General features: G+C 39.6%; 1 protein-coding gene across 4 annotated transcripts in view; it reads left to right on the forward strand.

Moving 5' to 3' along the window:
- UNC80 (unc-80 homolog, NALCN channel complex subunit) overlaps positions 1-20293 on the forward strand; it is a 172525-nt gene that overhangs the window by 106785 nt on the left and 45447 nt on the right. For all 4 annotated transcript variants that reach the window (XM_059703001.1, XM_059703002.1, XM_059703000.1 and 1 more), the window contains 12 exons: positions 1424-1605; positions 2121-2252; positions 5182-5368; positions 5984-6115; positions 7091-7234; positions 8013-8113; positions 9156-9242; positions 12974-13157; positions 15510-15604; positions 17079-17168; positions 17883-17984; positions 20044-20224. In XM_059703001.1, the coding sequence (XP_059558984.1) occupies positions 1424-1605; positions 2121-2252; positions 5182-5368; positions 5984-6115; positions 7091-7234; positions 8013-8113; positions 9156-9242; positions 12974-13157; positions 15510-15604; positions 17079-17168; positions 17883-17984; positions 20044-20224 (1617 nt within the window). The remainder of the gene's footprint in view (positions 1-1423; positions 1606-2120; positions 2253-5181; positions 5369-5983; positions 6116-7090; positions 7235-8012; positions 8114-9155; positions 9243-12973; positions 13158-15509; positions 15605-17078; positions 17169-17882; positions 17985-20043; positions 20225-20293) is intronic.

The raw sequence follows: 20293 nt of genomic DNA on the forward strand, positions 1-20293 counted from the left end.
GTGGGAAAAAATTGGAAACGTTTGTTAGTAGAGTTGAGGCGAGATATTTGAGGAAACTATAAGAATTCAGGATCCAGTTTGGTGTATAGATATGTAATAAAACCTCAAAGACAATGAACAGGCCTAGAATCTGATATCTACAATTTTGTATTATAATTTTCTACCGAAACATTTTTTCATCAACAACCACCCTTATTTCTATCAAGGACTATCACAGTAAGATGAATTTGTTTGCAAAATAAATCTAGTCTTGTTAACGTTGGCTTGATCATTTATATGAGTGCAACGAGAATAGTGTTTGACCTCTTTTTAAATGTGCTTTCCTGGAACTTTTCATAAGAAATCTTAGGTTGGACTTTTAAAAGCCTCTCCAGACTAAGAAACCAAGCCCAAAACTCACCATCGGACTTCACCTACAATAACTATATAGTATTTTGGTAAATTTCTCTCTTCTTGAAGTCCCAAAGATATCCAGTTCCTGGGCCTACCAGGAAGTGATCTTCCTCACTCACCTGGAAGCCTGCAGGGAACCCTGTAAGCAAGGTACCAGGCCAGTTTTTTCCAAGAGGCTTTTATTGGCTCCGTCAAGTCAACCTTCGTTTCTTAAAACTGTTTGGTCATATCTGATTTCATGCATATTCTCATTTTTCATTAGCTTCATAACTCATGGCACCTGACCTTTCTCTTATTGTCATTTATATTTCCTAGAAATTAAAACAAAAAGTCCAGCTAGCATGGCTGAGTGGTATAGCATTTACCTATGAACCAGGAGGCCACCGTTCAATTTCCCGTCATGGCACATGCCTGGGTTGCAGGAGGCAGTCAATCAATGATTCTCTCTCATCATTAATGTTTCTATCTCTGGGAAATCAATAAAAATATATTTTAAAGAAACAGCAATGGTAATATGATTTATTAAATCTCTTTCAGCTTCTCAATCTCTTCTTTCTCTAGGAAGGATAAAAGTTAAAAGAGTCTATAAGGAAGATTTTATTTTTAACCCAACTGATGTAACTGAGATAGTTTTTAATTGACATTTTTATATATTGTCCCTGGGTTATCATAAGGTACCTCTAGCCACTTCCTAAAAGGGATATTTTAATATGCAGTCTCCTTTTTTTCGTTTGCTTCCTCTGGCATTCACTTTGCACTGTGAGCCAACGCAGACTTTGCATAGAATGAGTTATTCTATTGAAATGTCATGTTGTCGCTGTCCTCACCCCAGATATCGGAAGACTGAGGTTGGCACATAGGATGATGTTTGGTTTCCAGTGACTGAGGTTTGCTTTTGCCGATGCTGGTGGCCTGGCTTGATGAGCTCAGAAGTCATTTTCAGGAGATGGGGGTGATTCTCCCTTCTCTCCATCCCCTGAAACCAAGCAGTTAAAAGATGTGTGGCTGATGAATGGCTGACTGTCTCTAGCTGCCATGTTCCTGCTGTGTGCGGTGAAAGTCCCCGAGGCCGTGTCCGACATGCTGATGTCAGAGTTCCAGCACCCGGAGACGGTGCAGAGGCTGAACGCCGTCCTCAAGTTCCACACACTCTGGAGGTTTCGCTATCAGGTCTGGCCCCGGATGGAGGAGGGAGCACAGCAGATTTTCAAGGTGAGGGATCCTTCCCACGTGGGAATTAGAGTAACAAACCCCACCCAAACGTTGTTGAAATCCTTGAGTCAAGTCTGCAGTGTACGGCCCAAGAGATGCTTCTTTTTGTGTTTCTCTGATTATATAAGTAAACTTAACTCATTCATGAATGACTTCTCATTGTTAAAAAATAAAATATAGAAGAACATAAAGTAAGAAAAGCAAATCTCTGTAAACCTCTAGATATCACTACCATCCCCAGAGGTAAGCACTTAAAAGTTGGGTGTATAATCATCCAGACATTTCACTATATATACACAGCTAGATGTATTTTGGAGGATGGGGTGATTAACAAAAATAGGGACCATCTAGTTGAAACCCTTCATTTGATTAATGAGTAAACCGAGCCCTAGAGTGGTTCATCCTATGCTCTATAACATCCTGGGCTCTGTAAGATTATGTCATAATTATACTTCTGAGTCATTCAAACTTATTTTTCATCTTACTCACCTCATTCTTTTGATATCAACTAACAGATCCCGCCTCCCAGTATAAACTTCACCCTGCCCTCGCCAGTGCTTGGAATGCCATCTGTCCCCATGTTTGACCCCCCGTGGGTCCCTCAGTGCAGCGGGAGTGTCCAGGACCCCATTAATGAAGACCAGTCTGTGAGTAATAGGCGCTTTCTTTCCCCCAGGCTTCATGGTGTACATGTAAGAGAGAAGAACAAGGAATGTGTTTGTATGTTTATTTGTTGTCATAATAACATAATAACAACACAGAAAATCAGCTACAAACGTCTTTTGTTCTTGTGAATAGCACAGAAGGAACTGACACCTGGATGAGCATTTGCAGACTTTCAAACCAACACAGTTTTGTTTTTATAATCAAAGCAGCAGCCACCTTAGAAAGATATTAAGAGTTGATTTCTTGGCCAAAGATAACACTTTGCCTCTATTTGTTATAAAACAAGTGTTTTAAACTTATAATACATAAGCTACCCCAAAGTTAAGGATATTGGCCCTGGAAGAGTAAGAAAAAGTGCTGAGTTGGTAGCTCTTGTTTCCTTGTTTTGACCTGAGTCCATACTTCATCTTGTTGATTTCCAGTATCATCCTCACAATCATCACTGTGAGACCTCAGGTCTTAGGCTGCTCTAGTAGGCCACTGCTCTATGTAAGGTAATTTATAAATAGTTTAGAACACTTTCTTTATAAACAAGAGCCAAGTATATGTGCCTTTTGAAAAAAATGAATCTTCAAAATAACACTCTTTTACCTTTTAAATAGCATTTTTCTAAATTACAAGAGTAATGTAGAGAAAAAATTTTAATAAAACAAAAATAGAAAAAAAAACACATCTCTTTGCACAAACCCGTGATTACAAAAGTATAGGATTTAGGGTAATGGTATATAAATATTAAAGGTTTTTTTAAAAATATATTTTTGTTGATTTCAGAGAGGAAAGGAGAAGGAGAGAGAGATACAAACATCAATGATGCTAGAGAATCATTGATCGGCTGCCTCCTGCATGCCCCACACTGCGGATTTAGCCCACAACCTGGGCATCTTCCCTGACCAGGAATAGAACCATGACCTCCTGGTTCATAGGTCGATGCTCCACCACTGAGCCACGCTGGCTGGGCAATATTAAAGATTTTTGATACATCTCACAAAGTATCTCCAGGAAGGTTGTACCATTTTAACCTTATATAATAGAATGGGAAAGTGCCCCTTTATTCCAATTAACTAGTGTTCTTTTTTAAATGCCATTGTGAATGGCACAAAACATTATTTTGTTGTTTCTATTCCAGCTTGTTTAAAAAGTTAGCTGAATATGTGAAGTCAGGTTAAACATATTGCATATCACACATACATATTTTAGACATTAAAGTTTCCTTTGGGGAACTGTTTGTTTGAACTCTACCCATCAAAATCTTTTATTTTAATTCTTTTGCATACAGTGCCTTTGTATCTGATGGTTTTTATGCCAAAGAGAATGTCATACCTGGTTCTTCCCCCAGATGTGCAATCATTTCATCATTTAAACCACTGGCATAAAGATCTTCGATTTTTCTCCCATACAGGTGATAGGTTCATTTGAGCCAATCACATTCTTTACTCCACCTTCACAGTGAATTTCAAACCAAGTGCCCTGGTTAAACTATCTTAAACCCGACTCTGAAAATGAATGAATTGCTATTTAGCCCATCAGATGTCCTAAATTGCTGTTGTGCCATTCATTATATGAAGCCATTAGTCTTATGTTAAGATCCTGCTTAAAGGGACTTCTATGAATGCAGCCCTTTAGAACAGTGACCAACAACTCTTGTCTGTCTCTAAAACCCTATATGACCACTGGCAACAAAGAGATGTGCAATAACTATTATACATAAACATTACTTCATATGGGCAGTGAAGAACTCCTGTGATCACTGCCCTGCTCTGAGACCAATGACTGTCCCCAACGCCCTTGACTTGTCTCAGCATAAACATCATGATTGAGGTACAAATAGAATGGCCATTATGTAGAGTGAAAGTATTCTCCTTTATTGTGTCTTTATCTGTTATGCCTTAGCCAATGGTAAACAAAGTCAAATTTTACATTCAATTTATAACACCAGCAATTCTCATAATTTCCATCAGTAACTTTGTTTTTACAAATATTCAGTATTTACACTGTGTTAATGTATTTATCTACAAACTAGAGGCCTGGTGCACGAATTCATGCACCGGTGGGTCCCTTGGCCTGGCCTGTGGGAGGGCCGAAACTGGCTCTCTGATATCCCCCTATGGGTCCTGGATTGCAGAGGGTGCAGGCCAGGCTGAGGGATACCACCCAGGGAGAGATGTGGGAGGTTGGCCAGCCAAGGAGGGACTGTGGGAGGGCTCCAGGGCATGTCCGGCCCGTCTTGCTCAGTCCCAAGCTAACTTACCGACTGGAGTGTCTGCCCCCTGGTGGTCAGTGCACATCATAGTGAGCAGTTGAGCAGCCTTAGCATATAATTAGCATATTACACTTTGATTGGTTGAAGGACCAATCAGTCGACCAGACACTTAGCATATTAGGCTTTTATTATATAGGGTATTATGTATTTATACTGTGGTAGATATGTGAGGTTAAAAAATGAAATAAATCACATAAGTAATGGCTTTATATAAGAGGTAGATCTCTTTCCTCCTCCTTTCCATGATTCTGATTTTCTCTTTTATTAACCTTATGAAATAAATGAGCTTCATTTAAAACCAGTTCAAAAAATATAGAGAGTATTAAAAATAATTTGTCTTTAATGTTTAAAGAGTGAATCATTGATATCACCCCAAATCCTAAAGGTGAAATAGGATTTTTTTTTTTCAGAAATCACAGACATTCTTGAAGAATTATTCTGATTGAGTGAAAAACAATAGCTTAGTTGTAACAACCTGGGAACTTGGTTGAAAAACAAGTAAATCTCCAGGAACTTAGGCCATATGATGGAGGCACTAATGTTTCCTGAGGACAGAGTACCACATTTGTGTAATTTATTGGAACACTCTTTATACTTGTGACCTTACAGAAGAGTTGCTATTCAATAAACTTGCCTTCATGTCTCTATAGAAATCCTTTTCAGCCCGGGCTGTGTCTCGTTCCCATCAAAGGGCAGAACACATCTTAAAGAACTTGCAACAGGAGGAAGAAAAGAAGCGTCTTGGCCGAGAAGCCAGCCTCATCACTGCCATCCCCATCACCCAGGAGGCTTGCTACGAGCCCACCTGCACACCCAACTCCGAGCCAGAAGAAGAAGGTGCCCTCTGCACATAGGACTTCTTTGGGGGCTGAGTCACAGGAAAGGGAAAAAGCTTGCTTTAAAAGAAACATTGATAATTTTATGTGAAATAAGGTGATATGCTCCCTCTCTCTCTCTCTCTCTCACCTCCTGACACTGTCCGAAGAAAGAAATGTTTTCGTTTTCTAAACGATCACAGTCGGCCTGTTTCAAGAGGTGAATGTTAGCCACACTGAACAAACCAGAATGAAAATGGACCAAGCAGTGATTGAGATTCAGGAAACAGCTAAATCTAGAGTGTTTATAAAAGTAGATGCAATCAATCTTTCATCGTTAAAAATGGGATTAGTCTATTAACTACCTTCAACCCTCAGAAGTACAATTTGTTGGTTGGCATCAGAAAATGACTTAGGAACCATTCTAAGATCAGTGATTCTCTGCCTTGCTTTTGTGGAATCTGGGAGGAATTTTTGTCTTTCTGTGTATATTTTTTCCTTTTCTAAGTATACTTTAACTAACTTAAGATTTATGCTCTGAGAGCACTATACACTTATAATGCAAGCACAGCTAGAGTTGTGACGGTAGCTATTTTGTAATGAAACCGAAGTTCATATTCCCCATACTCTTTGCCAGTAGAAGAAGTCACCAATCTGGCATCCCGCCGACTGTCTGTCAGCCCATCCTGTACCTCCAGTACTTCCCACAGGAATTACTCCTTCCGCCGAGGGTCCGTCTGGTCGGTGCGCTCGGCTGTCAGTGCTGAAGGTGTGTCCTCTTGCAAATATGATATTTATTCCTCGTGATGTGTGGATTTTGAAACAGTTTCCAGTTAACATTATTTCACTTCACTATACTACACTGCCTTCATTAAATAGCTTGTTTCATGACTTGAAGTTCTAAAAAAAATATTGGAATGAGTGGTAGCCTAAAAAATTTATCGTTGATTTTATCCAGCAATTGTCTTTTATAAGTTGTTGCTGAGGGTTCCGTAGACTCAATTGCCAGTTAACAGTTTTAAACTCCGCCTACACATTACAAATCAGAATCTCTAAGGGTGGGACCCACACATCGGTATTTCTTAAATCTACTCAGGGTATTTCAGGGTGTGGCCAGTTCCCAGTAGGATGCTTTAAGAAGCTGTTCTGGAATCATGAAACAACCAAAGGAAGACCATAGCTCATGCTACTTCTGTAATGAAATCTGATTCCAGGGGGGAAATGTGATGCTCTTTAGTCCCAAGAATTTAAAAGATATGCTTCCCTGATAATGAGCAGATACCTGGGACTCACTGCTTCATGAATATACAAATCTCATCTCTGATTCATAAAGTCATTGAAAAGTCATACAGAAATTATGCTTCATGGTTATGCAAATTTTGTCACTCATTTATAAAATCATATTAAAAAGTTGTGCAGAAACCAATGGTTATCACCCTTTGGCTATACAACCCAGGGGAACTGAAAAAAATGACCAATGCTGATGGAGACGGTGTTAACATAAGGGTTAACATGAAGATCAACTGAATAGATTTGAACAACCAGAAAGAAACCATTATATGGATTTCATGTTTCAAAGGGGTACCAAGAAAATTCAATGGGGAAAGAATAGTCTTTTCAACAAATGATGCTGGGATATCTATAAACCAAAGAATGTTAAATAACTGGTCTTGAACTGAGAAGTGTTGTTGCACTAGAATTACAATACTAAATAAGAGCACCTCGATTATGTCTCCTGCTTCAGATGAGGAGCACACCACGGAACACACGCCAAACCACCATGTGCCTCAGCCCCCACAGGCGGTGTTCCCAGCATGCATCTGTGCAGCAGTGCTCCCCATTGTTCATCTCATGGAGGATGGGGAGGTGCGGGAAGATGGAGTAGCAGGTACGGTTTTATTAGTAAAACCAAATACTTACACTGTTCTTCTGGTATAGGATAGTAAGGTGTTCTTGAATATATTAACTATTGGCCACATGTTGAGTGGTTTTATGCATATGTTATAGTTAGAGATTTGCAGTACTGTAAATCTATACTGTACTTTAGCACTATCACTATCTCTTCCTCTCCACCTTTATGACTAAAAAATTGCATTTAAACTAAGTAGCTGGGCCCAGGGGCATTGTTCATGACCAGAGAACAGAACACTTATTTGGCCACCTGGAAATCAAATGGTGATTTTTGGCCACCTTAGAAATCTTAGCTATTAGCTACACATCACTAATGCCATCTTTCCACTTGGTTATCTTTCCAGAGATACTACCCAAAGAGAACAATTGCAATATGAAATGATAAACTAGAGGCAGAGATGATTTACATTTGTAACATTTTAATATTCTTAATGTTCTAAAAAATACTTAAGATTTTTTAAAATCCTCCCCCCCCCAAAAAAGGCAAAAGATATAGATACAATCTAATGACAATAACATCTGTAAACAACATTGTTGTTGAAAACAATGAAATCTTACACTTCAGCTGAAAGAACTTCAAAAATTATTTTAAATGAAAATATCCATGGTTGGTAATGATGGGGGTGGGGATTTGCAGAACTTCTTTAAGGAAAAACAATAGAGACTAATTAAAGCTTAGTAAATTGCTTGAATACTTTATCTAATAGGTTTATTTCCATTTAAGACAAATGGTCAATTTTCTTTCTCTTCTAAAGTGAGTGCTGTGGCCCAACAAGTCTTGTGGAACTGTCTAATTGAAGATCCATCAACAGTTCTTCGACATTTTCTGGAAAAACTGACCATCAGCAATAGACAAGTAAAGTCCTCTTTTTTTATGTGTGGCTATGTGTGTGAACACTGTTAAAAGCAAGCAATGGGCTATATAATGCTGTGCATGCAACATCAGTGTCTTCTGATAATGACAAGGATGAGCAATGTTAAACTTTGTTATTTTCTTTCTAATTTCTCCATTAACTGATGTCTCCATAGTGTATGGTACACTGATTCTGATGACCATAAGATACCAAACAGATTCTCAGTCTTTTAAACAAAGACTAAATTCAGTATAATTTTCTTAGAACGTCTGTTGAACTCTGCTTGGTAAGCTGTGATCGATGCAGATAGGGTTATTAGAATATGTTGAAACTCTTTATTCAAAAATTCTAATTTAATTGACCACCCTATAATAAGGCTGTGCCAGATAAAAGTAGTTTTCTGAGCAATGGTAAAATTCACTGATGACTGAAAATTATGTTCATTTATATGTTATGGTCCTGTTTGCTGGAAGATTAAGTTTAGATTATGAAAGGTAAGGTTAATTGCATTTTTGTTTATCCTCTCTTGGCCTAGCTTTATCCATTCCACTCAAAACCTAGGAAGTAGATCTATGAAGTTCAATAAACCTGGTTTGCTTAATGGTGTCTCAACATAGGTTCTCTGGTCTTCTGGGCTAGGCTCCACCCTTCAGGAATGAGCTCAGGTGTTTAAAAAAAAAAAAAAAAAAAAAAAGCCTAACTTCCCCACATGTTTCACACCTGGCAGCCATCGTAAATAGAGTTGACAAAATATACCACTTTCCCATGATGTGCCTGTGACCTGCAGACACAGTCAAAATTTTGATTTTTTAAAAAGTTGTCCAACTGCTGCTCAGTGATTTCATATATTAGCTCCTAGGAGAAGGTGTTAGAGTTGGTTTAAATACTGTGTCACAAATATCACATAGACAATGTTCAAATGTTGAACAAAATGGAAGTCAAATGTGGACAAAAGTAGGGAATATCCATCCCCCTACTTTTCAAGAAGTGAATTTTATGTCCTATAGCATGGCAGCTGAATGACGTAGAATTCTTTTCTTTCAGGATGAATTAATGTACATGCTGCGCAAACTTCTCCTGAATATTGGAGACTTTCCTGCTCAGACATCTCACATCCTGTTCAACTACTTGGTGAGTTTCAGCCTCCAGTAGATTATAAATGTTCATTCCAAGTAGGAAGCAACAGCACGAGAAAAGGTCTTCCCCTTAACTTGTGACTAAAGGTGAATCGTAGTCAGTGAAATGTCATAGTCAGCTAAGTTCCCCACTGTGTGTGGGGAAACCTCTCCTGGCACAGTCCTTGATAGGTGGTGGGTACTCAATCAGTGTTAGCCTCCTCTCTGTCTTCCTCGGGCATTATACAACTTCCTTATGTTAGTTCCTAATTTTGGTTTGAGAAAACCTATATGTAGTTTTTAGTCATTTTTCCCTTATCTCACTATTTACACACACACACACACACACACACACACACACACACACACACACACACACACGTTGCCCTAGGCGGAAAGTATTTGTAAGTGTACGTTAGTATGGGAATGATCTATGCCTTAAGCCATCCTTTCTGCACCCTCCAGAATTTATCAGTTTCTTTGCATTCTCCTTGCACCCTAAATGGATATGCAGTTTGGGGACTATTAACATGATGCCTGTTCTTTGAAATTGCACCTTCATCCAGGCAGACAGATGCCAAATAAATTTCTATGCTGAGAGAAACTCTTCTTTCTCCATTACTGTCATTGCTCTTCTAGCAGGTTGGGAAGTAGAAGAGCTGTTCATGTGCATCTGTAGCAAAATGGTAAATGTAACTTACGCTACAACATTAACGTGCAGAGAAAATCTGTAATTCCTTTCTCCTCTCTATGACTGATTTGGTTTTCCTCCTGAGTGCCCACCTGCTGGTTGACAAGGGAAATAATAAAAATCATGTCCAATCCAGTTTTAAGTTCAGACTGATAAAAATCTATAAATAGTACCTTTGGGTGGTGTTCAGTGTTTCTTGGCTAAAAATACTTAGTTTCTAGGAATTCCCTTCCCTTCCAACTGCTTTCATCTTTAAACACCATGTGAAGCTGGGAAGAAAAAAGACCTTTGTTCAGCGTTCCATCCCTTGTTCAACGTTTGCTCTGGCTCTTGCCGTCATGAGACGGTGCCCTCTATCTGACTGGTTGCTGGACGCCCAGCCAGTGGACACCAAAGCCCACGGCTGCTGTGACTTGGGGTGCCTCTGCTCCCAGGGGTGATTGCTGGGAGACTCTACCTCACCTGAGCCCCTACTGAGTTCTGGTAATGAATCCCAAAGGGCTCCAGCTAGAGGACCCTATACAAATGTCACCGACATATGCTAATTCTATCTGGAAAGCTCTCCAGCCAAACCTTCTGCTCCTTCTTGTCCTGTCTACATCACACAAAAGCCAAAGGTAGATCACCAAAGCCAAACCTCAAGGCCTCCCTCAGGTATGTGCTCTGCCCAGTTTATGTTGCATCCAGGTTGGTGTGGAACGTCTCTGAGGTGAACTCTTGTCAGACACCCTAACAGAGACTGGGAGCAAGGGCCCTTCGGTGTGCCTGCCCAATCCCAGGCCACTAGGTATGGGAAATGCTTCCTTGGACCACTGCTCTCCTCCGTCCTTTAGCCTTGAGATACGAAGATGGACATTTCATTTCCCTTCTGCCATATACTTCTGTCAACTCCAAAAAAACTTCAATGGTAGACACAGTCTTCTCAGCTGGGTAATACATAGGAGGAAAGGGCTAACCATGCTTTGTCTTTGCTTTAAAACCTTGTTTTGAATGAATAGAAATTTCTGTTTCTGCATTTCTGTCTAAACCAGGGGTTCTCAACCTGTGGGTCACGACCCCTTTGGCGGTCGAACGACCCTTTCACAGGGGTCGCCTAAGACCATCCTGCATATCAGATATTTACATTACAATTCATAACAGTAGCAACATTACAGTTATGAAGTAGCAACGAAAATAATTTTATGGTTGGGTCACAACATGAGGAACTGTATTTAAAGGGCCAGAAGGTTGAGAATCACTGGTAAACCCTAACCTTTCCCTGAATCCCAAGTACATGGATATTTTAGGTGGACTAGGGAAAGGGTCTTGTACTCAGAATGGCACCATAGTGAAGAGCAGAGCAGTTTTTAAACCATTACCCTTATTGTACATCTTTTATCTAACAACTATTATAGATGTGCATGCTAGGGATTTTGGAACACTAATTCATTTCTTCCAGACTTTGTTAGGGACATGTATTTTATTTTAATGTATTTTTATTGATTTCATAGAGGAGGGGAGAGGGAGAGAGAGAGAGAATCATTGATCAGCTGTCTCCTGCCCACCCCACACTGGGGATTGAGCCCGCAAGCCAGGCATATGCCCTGACCAGGAATCGAACTGGAACCTCCTGGTTCATAAGTTGTCACTCAACCACTGAGCCACGCTGACTGGGCGATTATTAGGGACATTTAAATCCACTGCGTAACTTGACCCAGAGATCTTCAACCTGGGGTCTGAGCACATCTGGGCATATGTGCAGACTTTTAAAGGAATGTGTTGCCCACAAAGTTTTAAGGGAATAAATCTCCAAATCCTCAACTTACAAATATGCACTAACACTGTTTGAGCAGGCCTGCCATCTCAATCGTCATTCTACCTACAGCACACACAAAGGCCCACCCTGACCATCACAGGTACCTGCAGGCTACATTGACAGACACATTCGACAGAGAAAGAGTCTGACGCACTGTGTTAGTTTTAAGGAAGCCTCATTCTGATTGATCAAGGCCCTTTGAATCCATAGGACTTCCCACCTTTTTCTGTCTTTTACAGATTTGACCCTCATTAGGTTATTTAGCCTTCAGATTAAATCAGTGACACTGATTTTCTCAATGTAACTGGAAAATTGTATAGGATTAGCAAGTTTTTCAAGAAACAATGGATAAAAGCCACTGGAAAGGGTGTGAACTTTTACTTTTTTTCTGATTTTTGTTGGGCATAATTGAATAAGGCAGTTAAAGCTTATTTCATCAAGTTTGATGAAATACATATTCCAGTTACAGTCAGTCCTGCTCTTATTTCAGTGTATAGAATGTTTAATATATTCTGTTCCTATTAACAAAAAAATAACCTTATAATGAGACATTTTAAATGTCAGCTTAAAATGTACAGAAGGACAGGCCGCCTTTCAAAGTTACTGAGAGGACACAGCGGCTTTTAAGTTCACCAACTTAGCCAAACAGGCAGACTGTTCTTCGGTTCAGACCCATAGACATAACCCGATCCGCCAAGAGTGTTTGGGCAAACCTCATCTAGAGATTATTGTTAGGTCACCTAACTACCTGAGCGACAAGTGACTTGAAGCCTGGAAAACTGATCCTCTGATTTCCTCTAAAGAAGCACCATTTTCAGTGACACATATCCATGGGCAGCCATCTATTCCGATCAGCTTTTCACGCTCTCCTGCTTACTGCCATCCAAGTGTTGGAGAGCCCTGGCCAGTGTGGCTCAGTTGATTGGGCACCATCCTGAGCACCGAAGTGTTGCCATTCAGATTCCCGGTCAGGGCACATGCCCAGGTTGTGGACTCAATCCCCGTTAGGGGACGCGTTGGAGGCAGCCGATCAATGTTTCGCTCTCACATCCATGTTTCTCTCTCTCTCTCTTCCTCTCCCTTCCTCCCTCTCTCTAAAAGTCAATAAAAATCTTTAAAAAAGAAAGTGTTGGAGAAGTATTTTAGCAGAAAATACGAAGATACAAGAGACGATTTAAACAAGCAAAGAAAAGCCAAGGAAACGAGAATGTGCACTCAGGATCACTGTGGCTTTGTGAACTCTCCCTGTTCTGCCTTGCAGGTGGGATTAATCATGTACTTTGTGCGGACCCCTTGCGAGTGGGGCATGGATGCCATTTCAGCCACCCTGACCTTCCTGTGGGAGGTGGTGGGCTACGTGGAGGGCCTCTTCTTCAAGGATCTGAAGCAGACCATGAAGAAGGAGCAGTGTGAGGTGAAGCTGCTGGTGACCGCCTCAATGCCAGGTAACCCACCCCTGCTTTTGGACGACATGACATTTTCTTTGTTTTTTCTTTTTTTTTTTTAAAATATATTTTATTGATTTTTTACAGAGAGGAAGGGAGAGAGATAGAGAGTTAGAAACATCGATGAGAGAGAAACATCGATCAGCTGCCTCCTGCACATCTCCCACTGGGGATGTGCTGCAACCCAGGTACATGCCCTTGACCGGAACCGAACCTGGGACCCCTCAGTCCGCAGGCCGACGCTCTATCCACTGAGCCAAACCGGTTTTGGTGACATTTTCTTTATTATTTGTTTTTTAAATTTATTTTTCAATGACAGTTTCCATTCAATATTGTTTTGTATTAGTTTCAGGTGTATAGTATAGGGGTTAGAAAACCATATACTCTATAAAGTGATCCCCCCAATATTTCCAGTACCCAGCTGACAGCATACATAGCTGTTAAAATATCATTGATTATATTTCTTCTACTGTATTTGATACCCCCATGACTCCTCTGTAATGACCAATTTGTACTTCTTAATCCCTTCACCTTTTACACCCATCCCCCCTCCCCCAACCTTCCTCTCCTCTGGCAGCCATCAGTCTGTTCTCTGTGTCTGTGAGTCTGTTTCTATCCTGTTTGTTCTAAATAACCCTTTTAAAGACCAAGCATCTCTCTCATTCATGAGAAAATTTTCAGAGTCCTGACCCTGGTGTTGAGTGCTTCAAAGAATTTTTGTTTAGTACAATCTGAAAAAAAATACAATAGGCCCTTTAAGAGTTAGCAATTGCCAGATGAAAAGGGAGACATCAGAACGGAGATCCCTGTGAACCAGTCCTTGAAGGGCTGCCAAGGTTACAGATTTATTTAAGTCTGTCGCAGAGGGCCAGCTGAGCTGAAAGCCTTTTTGAATGAATTTTTGGCACTGCAAGGAGAATAAATATTGTTTGCATGGCATGGGCCCCAGTCCTTTGTAAACTCAATGAGAGATGGCTTTATGAAAAAAGGGAAAAGGGAAAATCAGGAAGAGAATCACAAAAGAACATGAAGTGTGATGTAAACTCTAGATACAGTTTCTTTTCACTTTGAATCGCTTGTCTTTGTTTAAGATAAAAATTTTCCAAAGCCTTTATCCTTGTGCAGTGACTAAGGAAATATGAGATGATACATGTATTGATGTAAAAAGAAAGACACAATTATGTATAAGAACACAGGTTCTGGCAGCAAAGAAGCCTGTGTTAAAATCAGAGAACTGCCCTTTATCGTCTGTATAATTAGTGTTAGCTATAAAAAAGTTCATAATTTGTCAAGCATTCTTTCCTCATCTGTAAAATGGGGCTATAACCATACTTCACAATTCATGGGTTTAGGTATGTAAAATTCTCACTACTGTACCTGATTCATTGTACGCATTTAATAAATGCTAGTTGTTTATTTACATATGTTCTGTATTAAGTCAACAAAGTAATCAGTTTTTATTATAACTAATAAACTCATATTTTCATTCATATTCTTAAAAACAACTCATTAAAAATCAAGGTACGTCATAATGTTCACAAAGATTTGTAATTAGTGAATGAAGTAGAGTAAGTACTGCCTCACTGGCTAAGTAGAATACTGAAAATGTACATTTAAACTATATTTAAGGTACTTGTTTTGGTTTTGCTAATATTTCTGTTTATATTTTCTCAACTGTTATTATTTAAATTACAGGGCATATTTGTTGCAATGCTTAAGGTTTGAATTCTGACTCTTCCACTAAATAAATGTGTTCCTTTGAATAAGTTACTTATAAGTTCTTACTTATAAGAATAAGTGCTATTTCCTCATTTGTAAGATGAAAATAGTAATACCCATGCCTGGCCGGTATGACTCCATGGTTGAATGTCACAGGTTCGATTCCCAGTCAGGGCATATGCCCCGGTTGCAGGTTCAGTCCCCAATAGGGGTTATGCAGGAGGCAGCTGATTGATGTTTCTCTCTTACCGATGATTCCATCTCTCTCCCTCCCGCTCTCTCTAAAATCAATAAAAACATATTTTTAAAAAATTATAAAAATGAAAGAAAATAGTTAAACCCATATTAGAGTTGCTGTGAGATTTAAACATGATCATGCACATAAAATACATGAAAAAGTATTAAGAACTCCATAAATGGTAGCTGTAATTATTTAAAAAAATGAATATATTTAAAATGCATATTTAACTAGAAATAGAGGAGTGCAGTTAATGTACTACACAATTCACATTAAGCACTAGTAGTAATAATCATAACAATAAAAATATCAGCTTATCGATAATATTTTAATATTTTGTGCTTTACTAATTTTCTATAGTAGAAGTCAGTTCATTATGATTTTTCCTTCTGTAGGTACCAAAACCCTGGTGGTTCATGGGCAGAATGAGTGTGATATCCCAACCCAATTACCAGTCCATGAAGACACTCAATTTGAAGCCCTGTTAAAGGTAGGGGTGACTTCGACAGGAACAATTTTTTAATGACTGTGAACACTTCCCTGACCATCCAGCTTAGAATTACATGGCACTTTTCTATCTTCCACCCAATATGTACATTTATTTACCTCTTCTAGAATCCCTTCCTCTATTTGTGTACTTCCTCCATTTGCTTGCGTAATTTTCCCCACTTTTCCTGACATTTTAGCTCTGCGTTGAAGTAGGCAAACTCTGCAGCTACAATAGCAGCATGACCCTGGCGCGTCCCCCTGACTGCCGTGGGAATGCGGTGCACTCCTGCTTCGGAGCTGCCTGGCTCGCCTTGGGGGCAGCTCTGGAGGTGCCTGGGTTTGCACACTGAACACTGGGGCAAACTCCAGCTGTCAGCTGGGATGGATGCCAGAGACTCTTCTAGTGGCATCTGTATACAGTCTTGACTTGTCACTGCTGGAAATTATTGGAGAAGCAGAAAATACATACCTTAGAATAAATCAAGTGAATTGTGAAATTATTTTTAATGGTTATGGCGTGTATTCCCCTCAAAAGAAATGCAATTTATAGCTGCACGTCTGTAAGGTTTTTAAGGTAATGTAGTAAGTAAACTAGTACTATGATTCCCACTGGACCCCCTGATGTTTATTATGTGTAGTTCTAACTTTTGGCAATTGATTTCCTGTAATACAACTCCAGGCTCAGACAGAGTAGAAAGGACCTCTGAAAAATTCCATTTGCCAAACTTGTATATTTTATTTCAGTAGAAAGGTTGTTAAACTTCCTTCAGGTCTCACCCAGACATCTCCTGGGAATATCTAAGGCCCAATGAGGCAGACTTGAACAATCCCTCCATCTTCTTACTCTATGTTAAATGGTAGGATAACATGAAGGCAGACAGAGCTCAAGCCCAGGCTCCATTACAACCAATATGACCTAAATCAGTTAACAAGACCTCTCTTCTGTCGGTTTCTTTTTTAGCAGTACTGGGATACTAGTGCAGGTTATACAAGTAATCTACATAGAAAGCCTTGAACTTAGAAAATAGTACATAATAAGTGCTCAATGCATTGTAGTTTGTATTATTTTTCATGTTGTTACTAAACTGCTTTCTTCCTGACATTCCGACTAGTAGATGTAACTATGCTTCCACGGTTCCTCACTCAGTCTAAAATATTATTGTACATCTTTTAGCACTGTGAGAGTAGATGCTTTATATCACCTTACTAGTCTGTATTATATCATTATTTGGATAACTTCATATCCAAATGCAGTGTGTATCCATGTATTTACATGCACACACACACATATAAACCTGTGCATAATATATAAGAGTGTATAAGATATATACATATACATATATATATGCACATATATAAAATCCTTATAAGAAGTTACCTTATTTTTATAATATTTGTATTTTGTAGCTTACTACCTGGTAGCACATAGTATGTTCTCAATGAACCTTTATTAAAATGTATTGTTATTATTCTAGGAGTGTTTGGAATTTTTTAACATCCCAGAATCCCAGTCAACACATTATTTTCTCATGGATAAACGATGGAACCTTATCCACTACAATAAGGTGAGACTGTGCAGCAATGACATTCATGTTGGGTTGTGTCAGAAGCTCATCATGCCTTTTTTTGAGGGCAGCAAGCCCTCATTGTTTAGAGGTTGGGAGTATGGCCACTGAGGTCACACAACTTACTGTCTAGGTAGCCGTGGACAAGCCACTTTACTTCTGGAACCTTCAGTTTCCTTGTCTGCAGACTGAAGGTGGTGATAATAGTATCTACTGTAGGGTTGTTGTGATCATCAAAGGAGATAAACCAAGTAAAGCATAAAGTGATTAATTAGTATTAAATCTAGATGAAAAGTTAAGCTGCCCATATAATAACACATGTTTCTAAATGGAATTTTAATGTTTTTTCTGATTCCCCCTTCTATGATGGTAAGCATGATCGGGGTGACCTGATCTAATGAGCAAAGGGGGACCTCAGGAAGACCCCTGACATCACTTTATAGTGACTTCCTTCCAAAATGTCCTTTAGTCAGCGGCCTTTGGCTCCTTGGCTTCTGACAGCAGCGGGGTATTCGGAAAGAGTACTCAGCCTGGGCGATGCGACGCTTTCCTGAGGAGGGCTTTTACCTTCCTTGCTATTTTGTCAAATTGGGGAACGTACCCTAGTAAGAATCAAAACCGTTAGAGAATACATAACTTTTGTTTGTCTGACCTAAAGAGAAATGAGGTCAAAAGTGTAATCATCTCTTTTGTCTTTGTGTGATCCCTTCACAGACCTATGTCCGGGATATTTATCCTTTCCGGAGGTCAGTGTCTCCGCAGCTGAACCTCGTGCATATGCATCCGGAGAAAGGACAGGAGCTCATTCAAAAACAGGTGCCTGACCACCTCCGTTTTATCATGTCATTGGGATAATTGCTGGGTAAATGTGTTGCCAAGCCTGAGAGTCTGTGATGCTGTTAGATCCTCGCTGGGGAGGATGGGTAGATGGGCCCTTGATCAATAGATAGTTCCCCAAAATAGTTTGTTTAGTTTTGTAAATGGGATCAAAATATAAAGTATTAAGGAACACTCACCTGGAGTAGGGCTATGATGAATCATTGGGTATAAACAATCGAAATTTTCTCATTTATTTGCCTGTTTGTTTCTAAGCATGGATTTTCATCCCATAGTTTTGTAAAACAGGATTAGAAGTACATATGACATAACTAATAGAAGGTTGTCCTAGAGGTTTATGCTAGCTGGAAAATAAATAAGTAGAGAGAATCAGTGCAGTGATGTCTGAAAAGAATACTGAACGAAGGTCCAGAGATTGGACTCAGACCCAGCTCTGCCCCTGACCAATCATCTGACCTTGGGCATGTTACTAACTTCTCTTCAAATAGGAGACATAATCAAGCAGTTGTACTTAGAGTTAAGATTGAAGAGCATAGGTCCTGGCTAGGTAGCTCAGTTGGCTAGAGCATCATATACCATATGCCAAAGTTGTGAGTTCGATCTCTGGTTATGGCACAAACAAGAAGCAACCAATGAATGCATAAATAAGTGGAACAACAAAACTCTCTCTCTCTAATCAACCATTAACAGCAAATTTTAATTAAAAAAATAAAGATTGAAGAGCAGAATAATGTTCACATGTCTTATTGCAAATCAGACTTCAAGCTTAAGGAAATTCACTACTTTGCATGCAAAATGTAAGTGTAGTATATAATTCTAACAATATAATTTTAACATGATCCATGCATTACATTGTTTTATTTTATTTTTAATTAATTTATATTTATTTTTAATAAAATGTCTAAACAAGAATTTCATGATATTTTATAATTTCAGTTTTTCTGCACATAGCAAGGATGCTAACTCGGTATCAAACTATCCAAAATACCTTCATGAAATGAATAAGAATGGCATATAATTAGACCACTTATGCAATTAAAAATATATTTACGATTAACTACCTAAATTACATTTAAAAGAAAGAAAATAGTGAAGGGGATACAAGGTGTGAGATGTTGGGCAAAACTATAAGATCTTACATTTAAATGATTTCAGAAACAATTCTCCCCAAATTATCTCCGCCCATAATTTTAGCAGCAAAATAACTAAAGCCGTCATGGATAATGGCACTTCACTGGTTTGTTTTTTAACCATGTTTAAGAACATGTTTTAAAAGAAAGGCATAAATTGGGGCTCTGGCTCTGTGTGCACTCAGGTTGGACTTAAAGATGTCTTTCTAAGTTCCTCAGAAATGTAGTTCCATCGTTCTGGCTCTGAAGTTTCCTCAACAGCGCCTCACTGCTTGTGAACTCCCAAATCATGTCCCCTGTCCACTGAGCATCAACAGAAAAAGAACTAAGAGTAGGGGTCAGAGGCCCTTGTTCATGCCATCTAAATTTAGGGCTAAAGGAGGACTAACCTGGGATCCCATCAGCTTTTGTCCCAAGGTAGATTTTTCTTGGATCCCATTTGGGTCAGTGCTAAAGAGGCAAACTCAGAACCAACAAGAAACAGCTTAGGGCATCAATGGAGACGGTAGAAGCAGTTGAAAGTGACTGTTAGCTCATTGGAGAAGGTCTTCCATATTTTGAGGTCTGGGCAAATGGCCTCTATGTGATTGAACTATTCTTGACAATGCTTGCGTTGTGGTCCTTCCAGCCTGCAAACTCTGTAAGAAACACTTCCTCCCATAGAGTAGACACATGCAAGAAGTGAGAGTCAATTAAGTATTATTTGCTCTTTCTGTGTGAAAAAAAACAACAACAACAAAAACCACACAAAAACCACCACACACACATTTCTCCCTCATTTCCCTTCGCCCAGCCTTGATTTTATCAGCCCGGTTTGCCATTACAGATTTTACTTCCATTTCTTCACTCTTTGTCATTTCGGAGTTGCTGATTCTATTTGTGTCTGCTCCTGCTTTGGGTTCTGCCAGGTGTTCACGCGGAAGCTGGAGGAAGTGGGGCGAGTTCTGTTCCTCATCTCCCTGACGCAGAAGATCCCCACGGCCCACAAACAGTCCCACGTCTCCATGCTGCAGGAGGACCTCCTCCGCCTGCCCTCCTTCCCCCGCAGTGCTATCGATGCCGAGTTTTCCCTCTTCAGCGATCCTCAAGGTACCCAGACAAAAGCATCTCCTCTCTCTGGCGTCGCATGCCCTTGTTTAGCCCGTGGCTGGAGGGCAT

The sequence above is a fragment of the Myotis daubentonii genome, chromosome 7 (genome assembly GCF_963259705.1).
Source record: "Myotis daubentonii chromosome 7, mMyoDau2.1, whole genome shotgun sequence".
In the NCBI taxonomy this organism is placed as follows: domain Eukaryota; kingdom Metazoa; phylum Chordata; class Mammalia; order Chiroptera; family Vespertilionidae; genus Myotis; species Myotis daubentonii.